Source organism: Mustela erminea, chromosome 17 (assembly GCF_009829155.1).
Source record: "Mustela erminea isolate mMusErm1 chromosome 17, mMusErm1.Pri, whole genome shotgun sequence".
Classification (NCBI taxonomy): domain Eukaryota; kingdom Metazoa; phylum Chordata; class Mammalia; order Carnivora; family Mustelidae; genus Mustela; species Mustela erminea.
The window spans coordinates 20,874,874-20,891,392 of NC_045630.1; the positions used below are offsets into that span (position 1 = coordinate 20,874,874).

Here is a 16,519-nt window from a genome sequence, read left to right on the forward strand (position 1 = left end):
TAAAAGAGGCAGAAGGTTGGCATGAATTTTTCTGACTGACTTGGTTCCCTACCACAAGGTTGCTTCTTCACCTGTTAACATTTTTGGTTCAAATAGATGCAGCTCATTTTTGAGTTTCCCAGTTTGGGCCTCAGATTTTGACACAAATTTCTCAGCATGGAGAAAAAAAAAAAAAAGAACAATTAAAATATGTGCTTGCTCACAGGTTATTCTGATCCTGAGAATTGTATTTGCTTCTCTTTAATCCTCCCTTATTAAGTCTACTTCTAAGAAGTGACTTCATGCATCTTGCAAGACGCCACACCCTTTAAAGTGGAGGCTTCCGTTGGAACGCCGACTAAACCCTGGGCTGCTTTGCATAATGTTCCCCAAGCCCTTATATTACAAAGAAGATAGGCATCTGCTAGTGCCTCTTCTTGTATCAGTTCCCAAAGGCACAAAGCATGACCTACATGTCACAGGCTCTCTATAAATACAGGAAAAGCCATTGCCATGGAGTTGGCTACATTTAATGTCATTTTAAATTGTTGTCAACTTTGCTTCTCTATTTATGAAACGGCCCGCCACCACGACAGAGCTCTCCTGGGGCTCTAGGACTCAGACCCAGGTCACTCTACCCTCCGCTGTTCCTTCCGCACCCGTGGGAGAGCATCTTAGCCAAGAGGCTTCTGGGTGAAGTCAACTCTTCTTGCTACCACTCTTCTTCAATATTAATCTGTCTTTTTCTTAGTCTGAAGGAAATCTGTCTAGCAAAATTTAGCAAAACCTCAAAGTTTTTTACTCACTCCAAAAAACGCTCACAGAACAAGGATGTCAGCCCGGATTAAGAACATATTCAAGCAAATGCAAGTTAAACAATTTTTTATTTCTCTTACCCAAATTTAGTTAGAAAAAATTACCAGGAAGGACTAACAAAAAGAATGAAGATTATACTGAGTCGTTTGCTGGGATTCCATGATTCTTCGTTATTTTTCCCTTAATCCTGGCCACTTCTCAAATATTCTTTACTAGTTCCCCTCTTTGACTCCTTTTAAAAATATACTTTTAAAATAGCTAATGTTAAATTGAGACATAATTTACATACCATAAACTTGACATGTTTTAAGTGTCCAGGTCAGTGATTTTTTTGAAAATTTAAAGTCACACAACCATGCTAACTCAATCCAGTTTGGGAGCATTTCCATCACCCAGTTTGGGAGCATTTCCATCACTCCGTTTGGGAGCATTTCCATCACTCCAAAAAGGTCCTTTGTGTGCATTTCTTTCTTAGCCAGGAGCTCAGTCCTGGACCACTGCTCTTTACACTCACATCCTAGATGCTCTCATCTGGTCCACATTTTAAATACCAGACGTATACTGATGACTCCCACATCTCTTTCCCCCCCCCTGAACCTCTCCCCTAAACTCCAGACTCATCTCCTCTTAGATGTCTAATAGGCATCTCAAACTCAGCCAGCCCAAAATGGAGTTTTGATCTTTCACTAAAACTGCTCCTCCCACAATCCTACCCAGTTAATAGCAATTCTTTATTCCAGGTGCCCCTGCCAAAACCCTGGGAGCCATCCTGACGCCTCTCTTTCTTCACACCCCAACACCCAATCCACCATGAAATCCCATTGGCCCCACCTGTAAAATACGACCAGAATCCAGCTGCTTCTCATGCAGACGCCGTTGGCAGCGGGGTCTAAGTTGCAACAGCTGCCGCCTGGATTCCTGCCATCGCGCCACTACTTCTCTCCTGCTCCGGTGCTTCCGCCTCACTTTCAGTCCTCAACACAGGTGCCTGACTGATTCTTTTAAGTTTTAAGCCAGACTGTGTCACAACTCCATTCAAATCCCTGCAATGGGGGTGCCTGGGTGGCTCAGTGGGTTGAGCCTCTGCCTTCAGCTCAGGTCATGATCTCAGGGTCCTGGGATCAGGCCCCACATTGGGCTCTCTGCTCAGCAGGGAGCCTGCTTCCCCCATTCTCTCTGCCTACTTGTGATCTCTCTCTCAAATAAATAAATAAAATCTTAAAAAAAAAAAAAAAACCTACAAAAAAAATACCCTGCAATGGTTTCCCATCTCATTCAGAACAAAAGCCAATATCCTGACAGTGGCTCACTGGTCCCCATATGCACTCCCCAGGAGCATCTGTGGTCCCCATAAGACCACAACTCCTAGTGCTATTCCCCTTGTTCACTCTGCTTCAGTTTCACTGGCCTCCTTGTTCTTCTTCAAACACACCTGGCTCAGAACCTCAGTACTGACTGTCCTTTCTGCCAGTATGACTCTTCCCCAGGAAACTGTTTGCCTAATTTCTTTATCTCTGCAGCCCTTTCCTCAAGTCTTACTTCTCAGTGAGACTTACCTCCATCACCATGTTTAATACCTTAGATTCCCTCCTGCACTTTTAATTCCTCTTGCCTTATTCTACTTTTTCTCATTGCATAGCATTTCCCACTCTTTAACTCAATAAGCTGCTCTTAAATTTAATAGGAAAAAGCAAAGGGCAAAGAAGAGCCTAGATAATTTTGAAGAAGAATGAGGAAGGATATTATTCCTACCAGATATAAAACTTACTATAAAGCTGCTATCATTAACAAGGTACAGCAATGGGGCAGAGATGGAAAAAATGGGACCAATCAAATAGCATAAGGACCCAGAAATAAAGCCATGTCTACACAGGAACTTGGGATATAGCATTTTTGCAACACAAATCATTAAGAAGGAAAAGATTATTTAATAATTTGTGCCAGGACAATTGGCTTTCTATTTGGAAAAAAATAAAATTAGATGTCTATTTTATACCATACACAAAGTATCTATTAATATGTATGTATTAAATATTAACCCAGAGGGATTAAGAGGCTAAACACAAAAAGAAAAACTTAGAATAAAATATAGGAAAATATATTTATGACATCTCAGTAGGGAAAGTTTTCTCAAAAAGACAAAAAATACACAACCATAACAAAACTAAAAGGCAACCTACAGAATGGGAGAAGTTATTTGCAAATGACATACCCAACAAAGGGTTAGTATCCAATATACTTAAAGAACTTAACACAACTCAACACTTAAAAAAACAAAAAAATCTAATTGAAAGATGGACAGAAGACATGAAAAGACATTTCTCCAAGGAAGATTATACAGAATGCTAAGAGACACATGAAGAGATACTCAACATCATTCAATTCAGAGAAATGCAAATCAAAACTACAAGGAGATATCACCTCACAACTGTCAGAAAGGCTAAGATCAATACCACAAGAAACAACAGTGTTGGCAAGGATCTGGACAAAAGGAACATTCATGCAGTGTTGGTGGAAATGTAAACTGTGTAGCCATATTGGAAAACAGTACAGAGGTTCCTCAAAAAGTTAAAATTAGAACTACCCTATGGTCACTATGCACTACTTTGTATTTACCCGAAGAATACTAATTCAAAGGGATACATGCATGTCTATGTTTGTAGCAGCATTATTTATAATAGCCAAGACATAGAACTCAAGTGTCCATGGATTGATGAATGGGTGAAGAAGTGGTATAGATAGATAGATAATAGATAGATAGATAATAGTGTACACACACACACACACACACACACACACACACACGACATTTTATATATATATATGAAAAAGCCATAAAAATAATAATAAAAATTGGGCACCTGGGTGGCTCAGTGGGTTAAGCCTCTGCCTTTGGCTTAGGTCATGATCTCAGGGTCCTGGGATCGAGCCCTGCACTGGGCTCTCTGCTCAGCAGGGAGCCTGATTCCCCATCCCCCACCTGTCTTTCTGCCTACTTGTGAACTCTGTCAAATAAATAAAATCTTTAAAAAATAATATTAAAAATATACATGTGATGGAATATTACTCAGCCATAAAAAAGAATGAAACCTTGCCATTTGTAAGGACATGGATGGAGCTAGAGAGTATAATGCTGAGCAAAATAAGTCAGTGAGAGAAAGAAAATACCATATGATGTTATTCATATGTGGAATTTAAGAAACAAAACAGAGGATCATAGGGGAAGGGAGGGGAAAATAAAATAAGACAAAATTAGAGAGGGAAATAGACCATAAGAGACTCTTCACTATAGGAAACAAACTGAGAGTTGCTGGAGGGAAGGCAGGGAGGGAGATGGGGTAACTGGGAGATGGACATTAAGGAGGCACTTGATGTAATGGGCACTGGATGTTCTATGCAACTGATCAATCACTGAACTCTACCTCTGAAACTAATAATATGCTACATGTTAATTAATTGAATTTAAAAAAAATTTAGGTGCACCTGGGTGGCCCAGTCAGTTAAGTGTCTGACTCTTGATTTTGGCTCAAATCATGATCTCAGAGTCGTGAGATCAACTCTGCAACCCACTCCATGCTGGACATGGAGCCTGCTTGGGATTCTCTCTGTCCCTCTCCCTTTGCCCCTCTCCCACCATGCTCGTGCATGCTCTCTAATAAATAAAATTTAAATGTTTATATATGACGAGGCAATTAATTTACAGAAGAGGAAATGTATCTGGCCAGTGTACATATGAAATATGTTCAACCTTACTAAATGACATGTAATTAAAATGATAATCTTCTTTAACTGGCTCCACATAAAATAAAAGTAAATCTAATAATGCAAAGTGTAATTCATAAAGATGTAGGGGGAAGTGAAACTTATACATCTTGATGGGGTATGTAAATTGTTCTAACAACTTTGGAGAACAAGCTGACAATATCTAATAAAGCTGAAAATGTATGTATGGTACAACCTAATAGGTTCATTTTTAGAAATGTACCTTAGAAACTCTTAATGCATACACACAAAATTTCATACAAGCATGTTCATTGTAGCTTTTCTTGTCATTGCAAAAAATAATGGGAAATAGTTTAAATAGCCATCAATAAGAGAATGTATAGATAAATTGTGATATCCTATGCATTAAATTCAACATAAGAGTAAAGTTTACACTAAGAATTTTTTAAAAAAACAATGTGCAAAGCCATATATTGAGTAGAATATTCATTGTGTTACTTTTTAATACAAAATATTATTTATAAATATAAACACACCTAAAAATGTAAAGCCACATACATGAAAAAAATACACATGCTTTGTAGTAAGTCATAGAAACAGACACAATCTTCCTCCCCTCCTAGAAATCCATCCCCCTTTATAATATTTACCACTGCTTCCACCAAGAAACAGTCTATTTTCCTGTCTCTTCATTCTGGTGTCTTTGTTGACACTCATTTTCACCAACAGATTGCAGTAGAAGCAATGTTTTGCCAGAGGCCCTACACACTTCCATTCCACTTTCCCTCCTAGAGCCTCTCTGTCACCTTGTGAATAACCCTGACCTAGGCTGGCCAGCCATTCCAATCGCTTCAGCCTACAATCAGTTAACCACCAGACACGTGATTAAGACTGTTACCACAACAAGCCAGCTCCCTGCTGACCCACCATTTGACCACAGACATATGAGCAAGCCTACTAAGATTAGCGCACGCCATTTCATATCAGTAGAACCACCCCGCTGACCTGTACACTCATGAGTAATAATAACAGGCTGTTGTGTTAAGCCACTGAGTGCTTGCAGTAATTTTTACATACAGCGGCTTAAGTGCTGCGTACACCATCTTCAGAACAATGACCTTTCAGGATTAAGAAAGACTCTTAAGGAATGGAAAGGGAAGAGTATTAGGGAGAGACAGATATCTTTACCTTTTACATGGAATTTTTTAAGGATTTATAAGTCCTCAAATCCTGTGTAAAATCTGGATCACAGTAACTTGAGAGTCTGTTATATTATTTTCAGAATTACTCTGCTTGAAATGTTGCCTAATGTGATTAAAGAAGCATGCCACTATTCTTTCCATTTTTGACATATTCATCTCAATAGAGTAGAACAAGACATGACTACAAGATTTGTTTCCTCACTGGGATCTCATGTAGACTAGCTACACAGAAACTTGGAGATATTAAACCTTGACTTATGTTCCTGACATCATGAGCCACCATGACTCAGACTGACTAAATATTATGGTCACACCTCATTCTGTGGTAGCGTATAAACAAGAGCTACAAGAAGAATATCAAACCCTCAATTAATTAAAACTCAAGAAACACATTTTCTTTCATGAACAAAGAAATCTATTTTGGGGGGAAACAAAAACAAAATGTTATCAAAGACCTTCTTTGATTTTCAGATTAAGTGCCAGCATCAACACTGAGTCAACCTAATCTTCTCATGTTCACTGTTAAGGTAGGAGAGTAGTTGTACACTTTTGAGAAATATTTTCATTAAAGGCTGAGATAAAAATGGGTTTCTATTTGATCTTCATTTTACCAAAAAAATTAATTTCACTGTGCATCCCATCCAGCCCTGCTCCTTTTATTAAAAGGCTTGAATCATTTTACCAACATCTCCCCATTTCCCATACCCTCCAGCCCATGGTAACTACCATTCTAGTCTCCCTGAGTTCAACTTTTTTTTTTTTTTTTTTTTTAGCTTCCTCCTATCAGTGAGATCATGTACTATCTGTCTTTGTTTGGCTTATTTCACTTGGCATATTGCCCTCAAGTTTCATCGGTGTAAAGGGCAGGATTTCCTATGTTCTTATGGATGAATAATATTCCATTGTATGTACATACCACATTTTCTCTAGCCACCCATCTGTCAGTGGACATTCATGTTGTTTCCGTGTCTTGGCTCTTTGAGTAACGTGCCATGAATGTAGGGTACACAGAGTGCTTTGAAATCCTGATTTCATTTGGATAGATATCCAGAAGTGGGATTGCTGGATCACCTGGTAATTTTATTCTTAATTTTTTGAGGAGCCCCTATACTGTTTTGAATAGTGGCAGCACCAATTTACATAACCCACCAACAGTGTGCTTGTGTGTGTGTGTGTCTTGGGGGGGAGGGTGCCAAGTATTCTGATGTGGCTATGAGAGGATTTCAAACTCAAGTTTTAACTTGAATTAAAACTCAAGCGCTCAGCCGCGTGCTGCTCTTTCTCCTTAGAGTTTAGGGTTAACATGAAGAGAAACTTCAGTCTCTATTCTGGATAGTTTCTTGGGAAATGTTTCCAGCCTTGTTTCTATGTTTCAGAACCAGCCACAAAGTTTGTCTTTCCATTCTCACAAACCAGCGGACGTCATCTCCAACGTCATCTCTAAACAGGGACGGGTGGGACAATTTTGGTGAACAGCTAAACCGAAAATATGTATGAAAGGCGTATGGAAACTTTCATGAAACGTTCAGGATGCTATAGGAGCAACTTAAAACACAAGATTTGGATGTCTAATGCGATCAGAAGGCTGTGCCTTAAGCAGAAAAGAGAGATCTCTGTTTTAAAGCTCACTGTTTTGAGGGGCGCCTCGCTGTGGAGTGTGTGACTCTTGATCTCAGGGTTGTGGGTTTGAGCCCCATGTTGGGTGTAGAGATTGCTTAAAAATAAAATCTTTAAAAAATAATAAATAGATAAGTCGCACTGATTGTTTTCAGTGTTCTTTTAATTTTACCATCCCATTCCTTATGTATCTGTTAAGTTCTGCCAGTCTGATATCTGAAAACAGTCACTGTAGGGCTATTTGTGTCTGGTAAGAGATCATAAGGTCCTTGAGAGTATCAGGAGGGCCTTATTCATGATAAATCCTTTTGAGATATTCATTCAGAATTCAGTTGATTATCTTAAAGAATTTTTCTTAAGGGAACATTGGCAAAAGTACACTGTAAACTATAGAGTCATGAATAAACTTTAAAATAGACCCTATAAAGATCTTAGCCTTAAAGGAATGATTAAACTTATTCGGAATCACCAGACTAATGGGAGAGCAAAGGGAGAGTGCAGAGGAAGGACCTTTCCAATCCCAGTGACGTTTTGGGGGAGTGGTAGGCTTTCTAGGGAATTAGTGAGTTTCTGGTCACTGGGTATGCTCACATATGACCTGAGCATCTACTAGTCATGGCTATTGTAGGGAGCCTTGTTGAGATCAGTGATCTTTTTCACTCTGTCTTACAAGTGTATGGTGGAGTTTTTTAGACGCTACCTGATTTGTGATTTCACAAGTGACTAAATAGAGGTAGATATATGAGAATCCAGTTATCTCCTGTCAAATTGGGCATTAAAAAGCTTTGTAAAAACATAAAATGATGCCATTCTTATAACTAATTTTTGTTTTGTGAAATCGTTATTTTTCACCAAAATGTTATCTGTGTTAACACGTACTGTGTATATTTATCACTGTTGTTTTCAATGAATTAACACACAAATATTTTTAACACTCTTCAGTTTTAATCTCTAGTAGGATAAATACTAACAGTTATCATTCGCATAAATGCAAACTGTTTGAGGCCTCCTATTTATTATCTATTGCTATGTAACAAATCATCCCCAAATTTAGTGCCTTAAAACAACAAACATGTACTCTGTTGCAGTTTCTGTTTGTGTGGAATTCTGGGTCTCATGAGGTTGCTGCCAAGACGTTGACTGTAGTTGCTGTCATCTGGAAGGCCCACCTGGGCTGGAGAATCGTCTCTAGCAAGGCTCACTGGCTGTGGGCAAGAGGCCTCCGTACCTTGTCTTGTGTGTTCTCAAAACTTGACAACTGGCTTCCTCTAAACTGAGTGATCCACAAGAGAAAGAGAGAGAGAGAAAAATGGAAGCCACATTTTATGACCTTTCATAACCTAGCCTCAGGTCACACCCCACCATTTTGCCACATTCTCTTCGTTAGAAATGAGTCACTGCGTACAGCCCACACTCAAGGGGAGGGGAATTAGGCTCTGCTGAAGGGGTATCAGAGAATTTACAGACATCTTTTAAAAAGGCAAAGTCCTCTTTAAGAACCATTGGACTGGATGATCTTCAAGGGTATTTTTAACCCCAAGTTTCCATGGGCAAGGGAAATGAGGTCAATGATTAGGTCAGAATAGAGATCCGTGGGGCCCGCTCGAAAGGATTTCCCTCATTACCTACCTGGCAGATTTCCACTAATTCTTTGAAACTAAGTTCAGAAGTCACTTCCTTCAGAAAATGTCTAGGTCCCTTCCTCTGTACCATCTCTGTTCTACGTGTACATTTGTGATGATGCTTTTCTCCCTGTGTTGCAATTCTTTTGTCTTTTTATTCTCTCTTCTTATTGGACTGTGAGCTTTGGAGGTCAGGGATATTCTTTCTCCCATACCTCATGCTTTGTCATACTTATCCATCTTCTGTAGCCACATATTCTGCATTCATTTATTCGTTCACACTCCTGCCTCTTTAGTGTCTGTCGTGCACTGTGTTAGCCCTGGGCAAGATTCCTGCTCTCACGGTGGATTTTGGTAGGAAGACACACAATAAGCAAATAAACCAACAAAAAAGATCATTTCAGAAAGGGATGCACACTATACAGAAAATAAACAGACTGAGTTCTGTGGGTTGTGGTGAGTTCTGGGTCTTGTCAGCTTAGGCCAGTCAGAAACTGTTATATCCCAGGTGCCGTATCCAAATGAGAAACAGATCTGAGGTGAAGAATCTGTAGGGTCAGTGTGGCCAGCAGTGGCGCATCTGTCACTTGTCCGTAACCATATCTATAGACACTGAGCGTCTGGTTGTTTGGGTAGAAACGTGTGCATGAAGGAGGCTGGAAATTACCCAGGGTCAGACTCCACCCAGTTGGGCCTCACACCCAGGCCAGGGGTTCAGTATAGTGACCTTATGGTTGTTTCTACTGAATGCCAAAACTTGCTGGAGGGCAATGAAGCCCGCCTATGTTAAAGAACCAGAAGAGCAGAGGTGGGTGTCAGTGTGGTGCATGTGGGACATGGAAGTGCAGAGCAAAGTGCCAGTGAGCGTGGTACTGACAGAACTTGTTCTGGCCTTCCAAGTTCACACTTGTTCCTGCCTCCTTGTTGTCCCATCACTTCAGGCCCATCCAAACCTGCTCTCAGGGAAAATTCCCCAGTCCTGGAAACCTGCAATTGGTGCATAATGAAGGTGTGGTCCAGCTGGTTTCCATGTGGCACAGGTGCCGTGTTCGGGAAATCTCACTGGGGAAAGATTCCTGTGGGTGTCTCTTGACTTGGCAAATATTTGCAAAATTAAGTCTTAATGACCTAAAAATAAAGCAGTTAACAAACAAACAGTAAAAGCCCCCAAATCTCAAATGTTGACTCCTCCATCAAACCTTCTCCCCCTGTTATTGTATATTGTACAATTGTTTACAGGTATCTCTCCTTTGAGGGCAAGAACTGACTTTTATTCATTTTTAATATATTTTACATAGGTAGATGCTCAATAAAGTTAAAAAAAAATCTAAGGGACGCCTGGGTGGCTCAGTTGGTTAAGCAGCTGCCTTCGGCTCAGGTCATGATCCCAGCGTTCTGGGATCGAGTCCCACATCGGGCTCCTTGCTCGGCAGGGAGCCTGCTTCTCCCTCTGCCTCTAGCCTGCCACTCTGTCTGCCTGTGCTTGCGCTCTGTATCTCTCTCTCTAACAAATAAATAAAATCTTTAAAAAAAAAAAAAAAAAAAAAATCTAAAACCATGTACACTAGAATACAAGGAGCTGGTGTTTGCTCGAGATGCTGTCCCTTCCCCAGATAATGTAAATGTACAGCAATAGGAGTTTCTAATAAGGGAGATGCTTATGTTATAATGTTGAGTAGAGATGGAGCTGATTGAATTTAATGTAATATATAATCATGCATAGGAGAAAGATCTGGAAGGAAATGGACCAAAATGTTTAAATGATGATCTCAATTATAGCATTATCAATTATTTTAATTTTTATCCATCAAATTTTCTGCATTATCTGAAATTTCTGGAAGGAGCCTGTATTAACATATATCAATCAGATAATGAAATTTGATTTTCTCCCAAAATATTTCCCTCAGAAAAAGGGGAGTTAGCTTACATACTCATCCTTCCAGAATGTTTTGCATTATGGGATGTTCTCTTTGACTTTTTTTGAACCACAAAGTACTGGTTGGAGAAAACACATTAGCTTGAAATGACATCAAGAAATCATAACTTTTGGGGCACCTGCGTGGCTCAGGCAGTTGAATGTCCAACTCCTGATTTTGGCTCAGATCATGATCTCAGGGTTGTGAGAGCAAGCCCTGTGTCGGGCTAGGCATGGAGCGTGCTTAAGATTCTCTCTCTCCCTCTCCCTCTGCCCTTTCCCACCCCTCTCTGTCTCTCTCTCTCTGCAAGAAAAAGGGGGGGGGGAAGAAATCATGAAATTTTAGATGATTATGGTGGCCTTTTGGCTAAAAAAAAGAGAGCAAAGAAATATAATGTGAATTTAATGAATTTGTTCTTTGGGATAAGATCCCTAAAGTACAAGCCTAGCTGTCCTCATAAACCTGCTTTACAAAAGGCCATTTCCTTACATGATGATCCTATAAGTGATTCCCCTGTGAAGATCATGAATATACACTTGTAGGATGCATAAGACAAACCATTATCTTAGTGTTTTTTTGAATGGGTACTTGTGGCTCGCCATAAGAACTTCAATGGCAACATCAAATTTGTATTTAAAAAATACAAATTAGGTGTGAGGGAGGGTGATGTTTTCCATCTGGAAGACTGTCAGATGGCTCAAAAAGTGTCTTGTGACATGGAGAGTACTTGCCACTAGATGCATCTGGCGAATGTAAATCAAATACCTTCACAGAATGCAAGAGTGGAAGAAAGAAAAACTTCTAAGTCGAACATTGTTTTATATGTTATTTTAAATATGTATGCTTAATTAAATTAATCAGGGGCACCTGGGTGGCTCAGTGGGTTAAAGCCTCTGCCTTCAGCTCAGGTCATGATCTCAGGGTCCTGGGATCGAGCCCCGCATTGGGCTCTCAGCTCAGCGGGGAGCCTGCTCGGAGAGCCTGCTTCCCCCTCTCTCTCTGCCTGCTTGTGATCTCTGTCTGTCAAATAAATAAATAAAATCTTTAAAAAAATAAAATAAATTAATTAATCAATTAAACATTGAAATCAGATACATAACTGTTTTGTTGATGTCTCTCCTTAAAGGCTTATATTCCAACTGGTAAAAACTAACTTTTTTTTTTCCTCTTTGGGAAATGACCTTACTTTAGGGTCACTTTCTATTCCTGTACACTTTTATAATAAGAGCAAAATCAAAAGCACAAAAGTTGTTATCCCTTCCAGGGACTCTTAAAATTTAATAGACATTTATGCTTTTATGTAAGTAATTAAACTTTAATGGTGAGATCCGAGGCATGAGCCAGTGGATGGGGGAAGTACTTAGGGAGGTGGTGAGGTCTTTGTACTTTTTATCTTAAACCTAAGTGAGGCTGGCTTGCAGGGGAGGTTTCCATCAGGGAAAACTTCTTGGAGGAATGACTTTGAAGTTCAGGCTACAAGAAGGTGGTGGGCATATTAGGAAGAAAGGAATTAAAAAGCGTGTGTTAGCATGTCTACTGCTACATTACAAACTACTCAAAACTTAAGGGCTTAAGAGGTCCCTCATTTGTCACTGTTCTTTGGCTTGGCAATTTGGGCAGAGCTCAGCTAGGATGGCTCATCTCACTCTGCGTTTGTTCGTAGTTGTTGGTGGGTCAGCTGGTCACAGAGGGCTTTGCTTACAGCCTAGAGCCTCAGTAAAGGCTCCTAATGGCTGGATGGCTGGTCCTGTCCTTGTGGTCTCTCGTCCTCACAGATGGGCTTGTTCACATGGCCTCAGTGTTCAGAGTGTGAAAGCAGAGGATTTGGGGCTTCTGGAAGACAAGGCTTGGAATTCGTAGGGTGTCACTTATGCCACGTCCTATGGGACAATGCAAGTCATGAAGTCAGCCCAGATTCAAGGCAGTGGGGAAATAGCTTCCACCTTTTTATGGAAATTGCTATAAAAAATCTGTGGCCATGTTTAATTTCTTGCATGGATTTCAGATGGGGAGGACAGCTTCTGGAAGGGAATAGAGACAAGAAAATGTAAATGCCATAGTAGGAATTTTAAGGAGTTCAACCTGATTAAAATAGAGAAGGCCTGTTGGGGAGCATCTGGAAATCAACCAAGGCGGGGCAGCCCAAGAGGCCCAAGGGTTGAAAGCCTAGAACCAGAACTCTGACATGAGGGTTAATAAACCTCTGCACATACCCCTTTCATTCATTTTCATTATAGTTTCTATCTTCTTTAAAGGTGGTTTTGTTTTGTTTGTTTTTGAGAGAGAGAAAGGGAGAGAGAGCACGCACAAGCTGGTGGGGGAAGAGAGAGAGAGAATCTCAAGCAGACTTCCCACCGCACATGGAGCGGGGCTCGATCTCACAATCCTGAGACTGTGACCTGAGCTGAAATCAAGAGTCAGAGGCTTAACAGTCTGAGCCACCCAGGTAGCCCTTTTTTCTACTTTTTTAAGAATTTTTGCTTTGAGAGCTTAGAAGAGCCTACATCATGAAACTGCCAATTCCAGAAATGGACATTACCAAAGCCTTTGTGACTCTCCGAAGACAAGAGAGCACAGAGACAATGAAGCACCTGAACTCTGGAGCCAGACAGACCTTAGTTCAAATCCTGTCTTCATCACTTGAAGCCATGTGACATCTGATCAGTCATTTGGCCTCTCTGGGCCTCAGTTTCCTCCAGTATCATATGGTGCTAAATTCCCGCCTTCCTCACAAGATCAGGGTGAGGACTGATAACACGCTTACATATTTAGCTTAGGGTCTTAAGCATTAAATACATAATGTCAATTAATGTCAGCTATAATTATAGCCTTTGGATTTTAGTTCTTCACCTGTAAAATGAGATGCTCCTGTTGAAATTCCAGGGTCTCATTTTAAAAATAGCTTATTTTTAAAATGGAGCATCGGGGAAGTTTGCAAATGAAAGGTCTACTCCTATTCCCAAGGGTAGAGTTTTGTCTTGTGATTTGCATCCAAGAAGGTCTTCTTCAAAGTTAATGACTTCTCTTCTCTGAAAGGAAACTGACCCCTTGGCAAGCATATCTTACAGGCAGTTGATGCTTTGAAGAATAAATTCATTTATTCTCTATTTGAATGTATTCTATAAGATAAATCAGGATGCTGGAAACTGTTCACTTTAAACACATATTTTTTGCGTATTTAACACATACTGTAAATCTACTGTGTTAACAGATTCTGTGCTAGGTATTAGAGATGTAATGATGAGTGAAATCAATGTCGTGGCATTCAACAGCTGCTTTTAATGGTCTGCACTAAATAAGCCCTAAGTAAAAGTATCCATAATTTTTTTCCCCAGGGAATGTTGACAAATAGATTGCCTAATTTTTTTGTCCTTGTCCCGAGCCATTATTCATATTACTAAAATAATTTCATCTGTTTGGAGTAAAAAAGTTATTTTGAGAGATAGTTCCAGAGCCAACCCTAAGTCAGATGGTCCATCTGTCAGGCAGGTAGAGTGAAAACCACATGGGCTAGTAGTATAGGGCTTCCCTGAGCCCCTCATCCAGAGAAAGAGGTTTTTCCGAGGCTGGTTGGACCCTTATTTTGAGCAACACCAGGTAAGGGAAACCTTTAAACACAGTACTTTTTTTTTTTTTTTAAGATTTTATTTATTTGTCAGAGAGAGTGAGCGCACAAGAAGGGGGGAGCGGCAGGCAGAGGTAGAAGCAGGCTCCCCCTGAGCAAGGAACCTGATACAGGACTAGATCCCAGCCCTGACCTGAGCCAAAGGCAGACACTTAACCGACTGGGCCACCCAGGTGTCCCAAATCACAGTACATTCTAAAAAAATATGTTCTAATGTTCTAATGTGGGGAGAATGAATACGTCTCGGACCATGTTATTTTGGATTTATACTTGGTTGTATTCACATTTTTCTTATCTCTACAAATGAATAACCTTTTGACTCAGTAAATAGAAGGCATCATAATCGTGTATAAGGAGGCCCACTTTAGGGCTTAAGAGACTTCAGACTCAGGATAAATGTAAATAAAACATAAACCATTTGATAGATTATGGAAGTAGATTCAGCAGAAAAGCATGCCATGTTCTGACTTCATTTTTGTTCCAGGAAGTGGGAGATATGTAAATGGAGGGTGCATCTTGGCCTCAAGCAGGAGGTCACAACCAGAGAAAGGTGCCCCACATCTTTTTAATTATTCCATTCAGAGCATCTGCTTGAGACACAAGTAGGATCCTGGCCTCCCCACTGTGTCCCACTCTTGTGTAACTTTCCAAGGCCCTATTTGGAAGAACAGATTTTCCACTCTGTATCTCTTTCTCCCACTCCTGAATCATACCTGTAATTCTCCCTTCAGCCATTTCCCAGGACATAGTTGAATCAGTCACATCGTCTTATGGGATAGGCTTTAATTATTATCCAAAAAGCAGGTAATGGAAAGTATTGGCACACAACTCATTATCAGACAAAAAAAGCAATGTTTCTTCAAATGTGGTGAATAAAGTAGCATGTAACCTACTGTCAATTAACTATGAACGTGCCCATCCCAGTACTTTTAAAGAGAACCCTGCAAGAAAGCTGAGAAATACATTTTTAATGCAGCCACCTGTGCCTTCAGGCCTTGAGAACTTTAACAAGGATCAGTCCATGAAAAGAGTTGCTATAAGCCTGTATAATAAATTAAACATAAATTTTAAATTATTCATTGAGTCTTCGTAAGAGATTGAGATGCTGTAGGGATAATGAAAATGCAATTTAATAAGCAATCCATAGTTATTTTAAAAGGGAGGTAAAAAAGCAGTGTCCATTAAAATTTTACCTTTGCTAAAGAATGAGCTAAAAGGATAAGTTCAAATTAGTAGTACTAATTAATGTGAACTTGCAATGCAAGACAGTGCTTTATTTTTAATTTTATTCTATTATGTTATTTTTAAATAAAATATATTTGCCATATGACACTATATAAGGTCAAGGTCTATAACAGGTTGATTTGATACATTTCCATATTGCAGTAGGATTGACACGGTTGACATTAGCTAATGCCTCTATCGTCTCATAGCTATTTCTTTCTTTGTGGTGGGAAAAATTAAGATCTGGTTTATTAGCAAGTTTGATGGAATAATATAGTATTATTGTTTATAATCACTATACTGTGCATTATATCTCTAGGACTTATTTAGGTACTAATTGTAGGTTTTACCCTTAGACAATATCTTTCCTATTCCCCTACTTCCAACCCCTGGCAACCCCCATTTGCTATTTTATTTTGTATTTTAATGCCATTTTATTGGTTTATAGTGTTACCAATTTAATCACAGAATAGAGCTCAGGGAGAAAATAATAATAGTCATAATAAAAATGACAGATACTCCTTGTGAGTTACTTTGATTGGATTTTGTCACAAGTTATAAATTTCATAAGAGAGATTAAATAACTTTCTCATGGTTGCAGAACTAGGATTTGAACACTGCCTTTTGTGAGGCTATCACCTGTGTTTCTCCACTAGACCGTTCCAGTCAAACTGTACTGCCTCATGAAGACGGGTCGACGAAGAGACGAACCTAAGGGCTCCGGAGTCAAGAGTTCAGGTTCAAATACCAGCTCTTCCTCTTACAAGAGCTGTGGCACCTTAGATAATTAATCTA

General features: G+C 39.7%; 1 protein-coding gene across 1 annotated transcript in view; it reads left to right on the forward strand.

The window, feature by feature from the left end:
* LOC116575900 (serine/arginine repetitive matrix protein 1-like) overlaps nucleotides 1-16,519 on the forward strand; it is a 287,791-nt gene that overhangs the window by 68,805 nt on the left and 202,467 nt on the right. Inside the window, exon 5 of the mRNA XM_032317538.1 lies at nucleotides 16,381-16,462. Within this exon, the coding sequence (XP_032173429.1) occupies nucleotides 16,381-16,462 (82 nt within the window). The remainder of the gene's footprint in view (nucleotides 1-16,380; nucleotides 16,463-16,519) is intronic.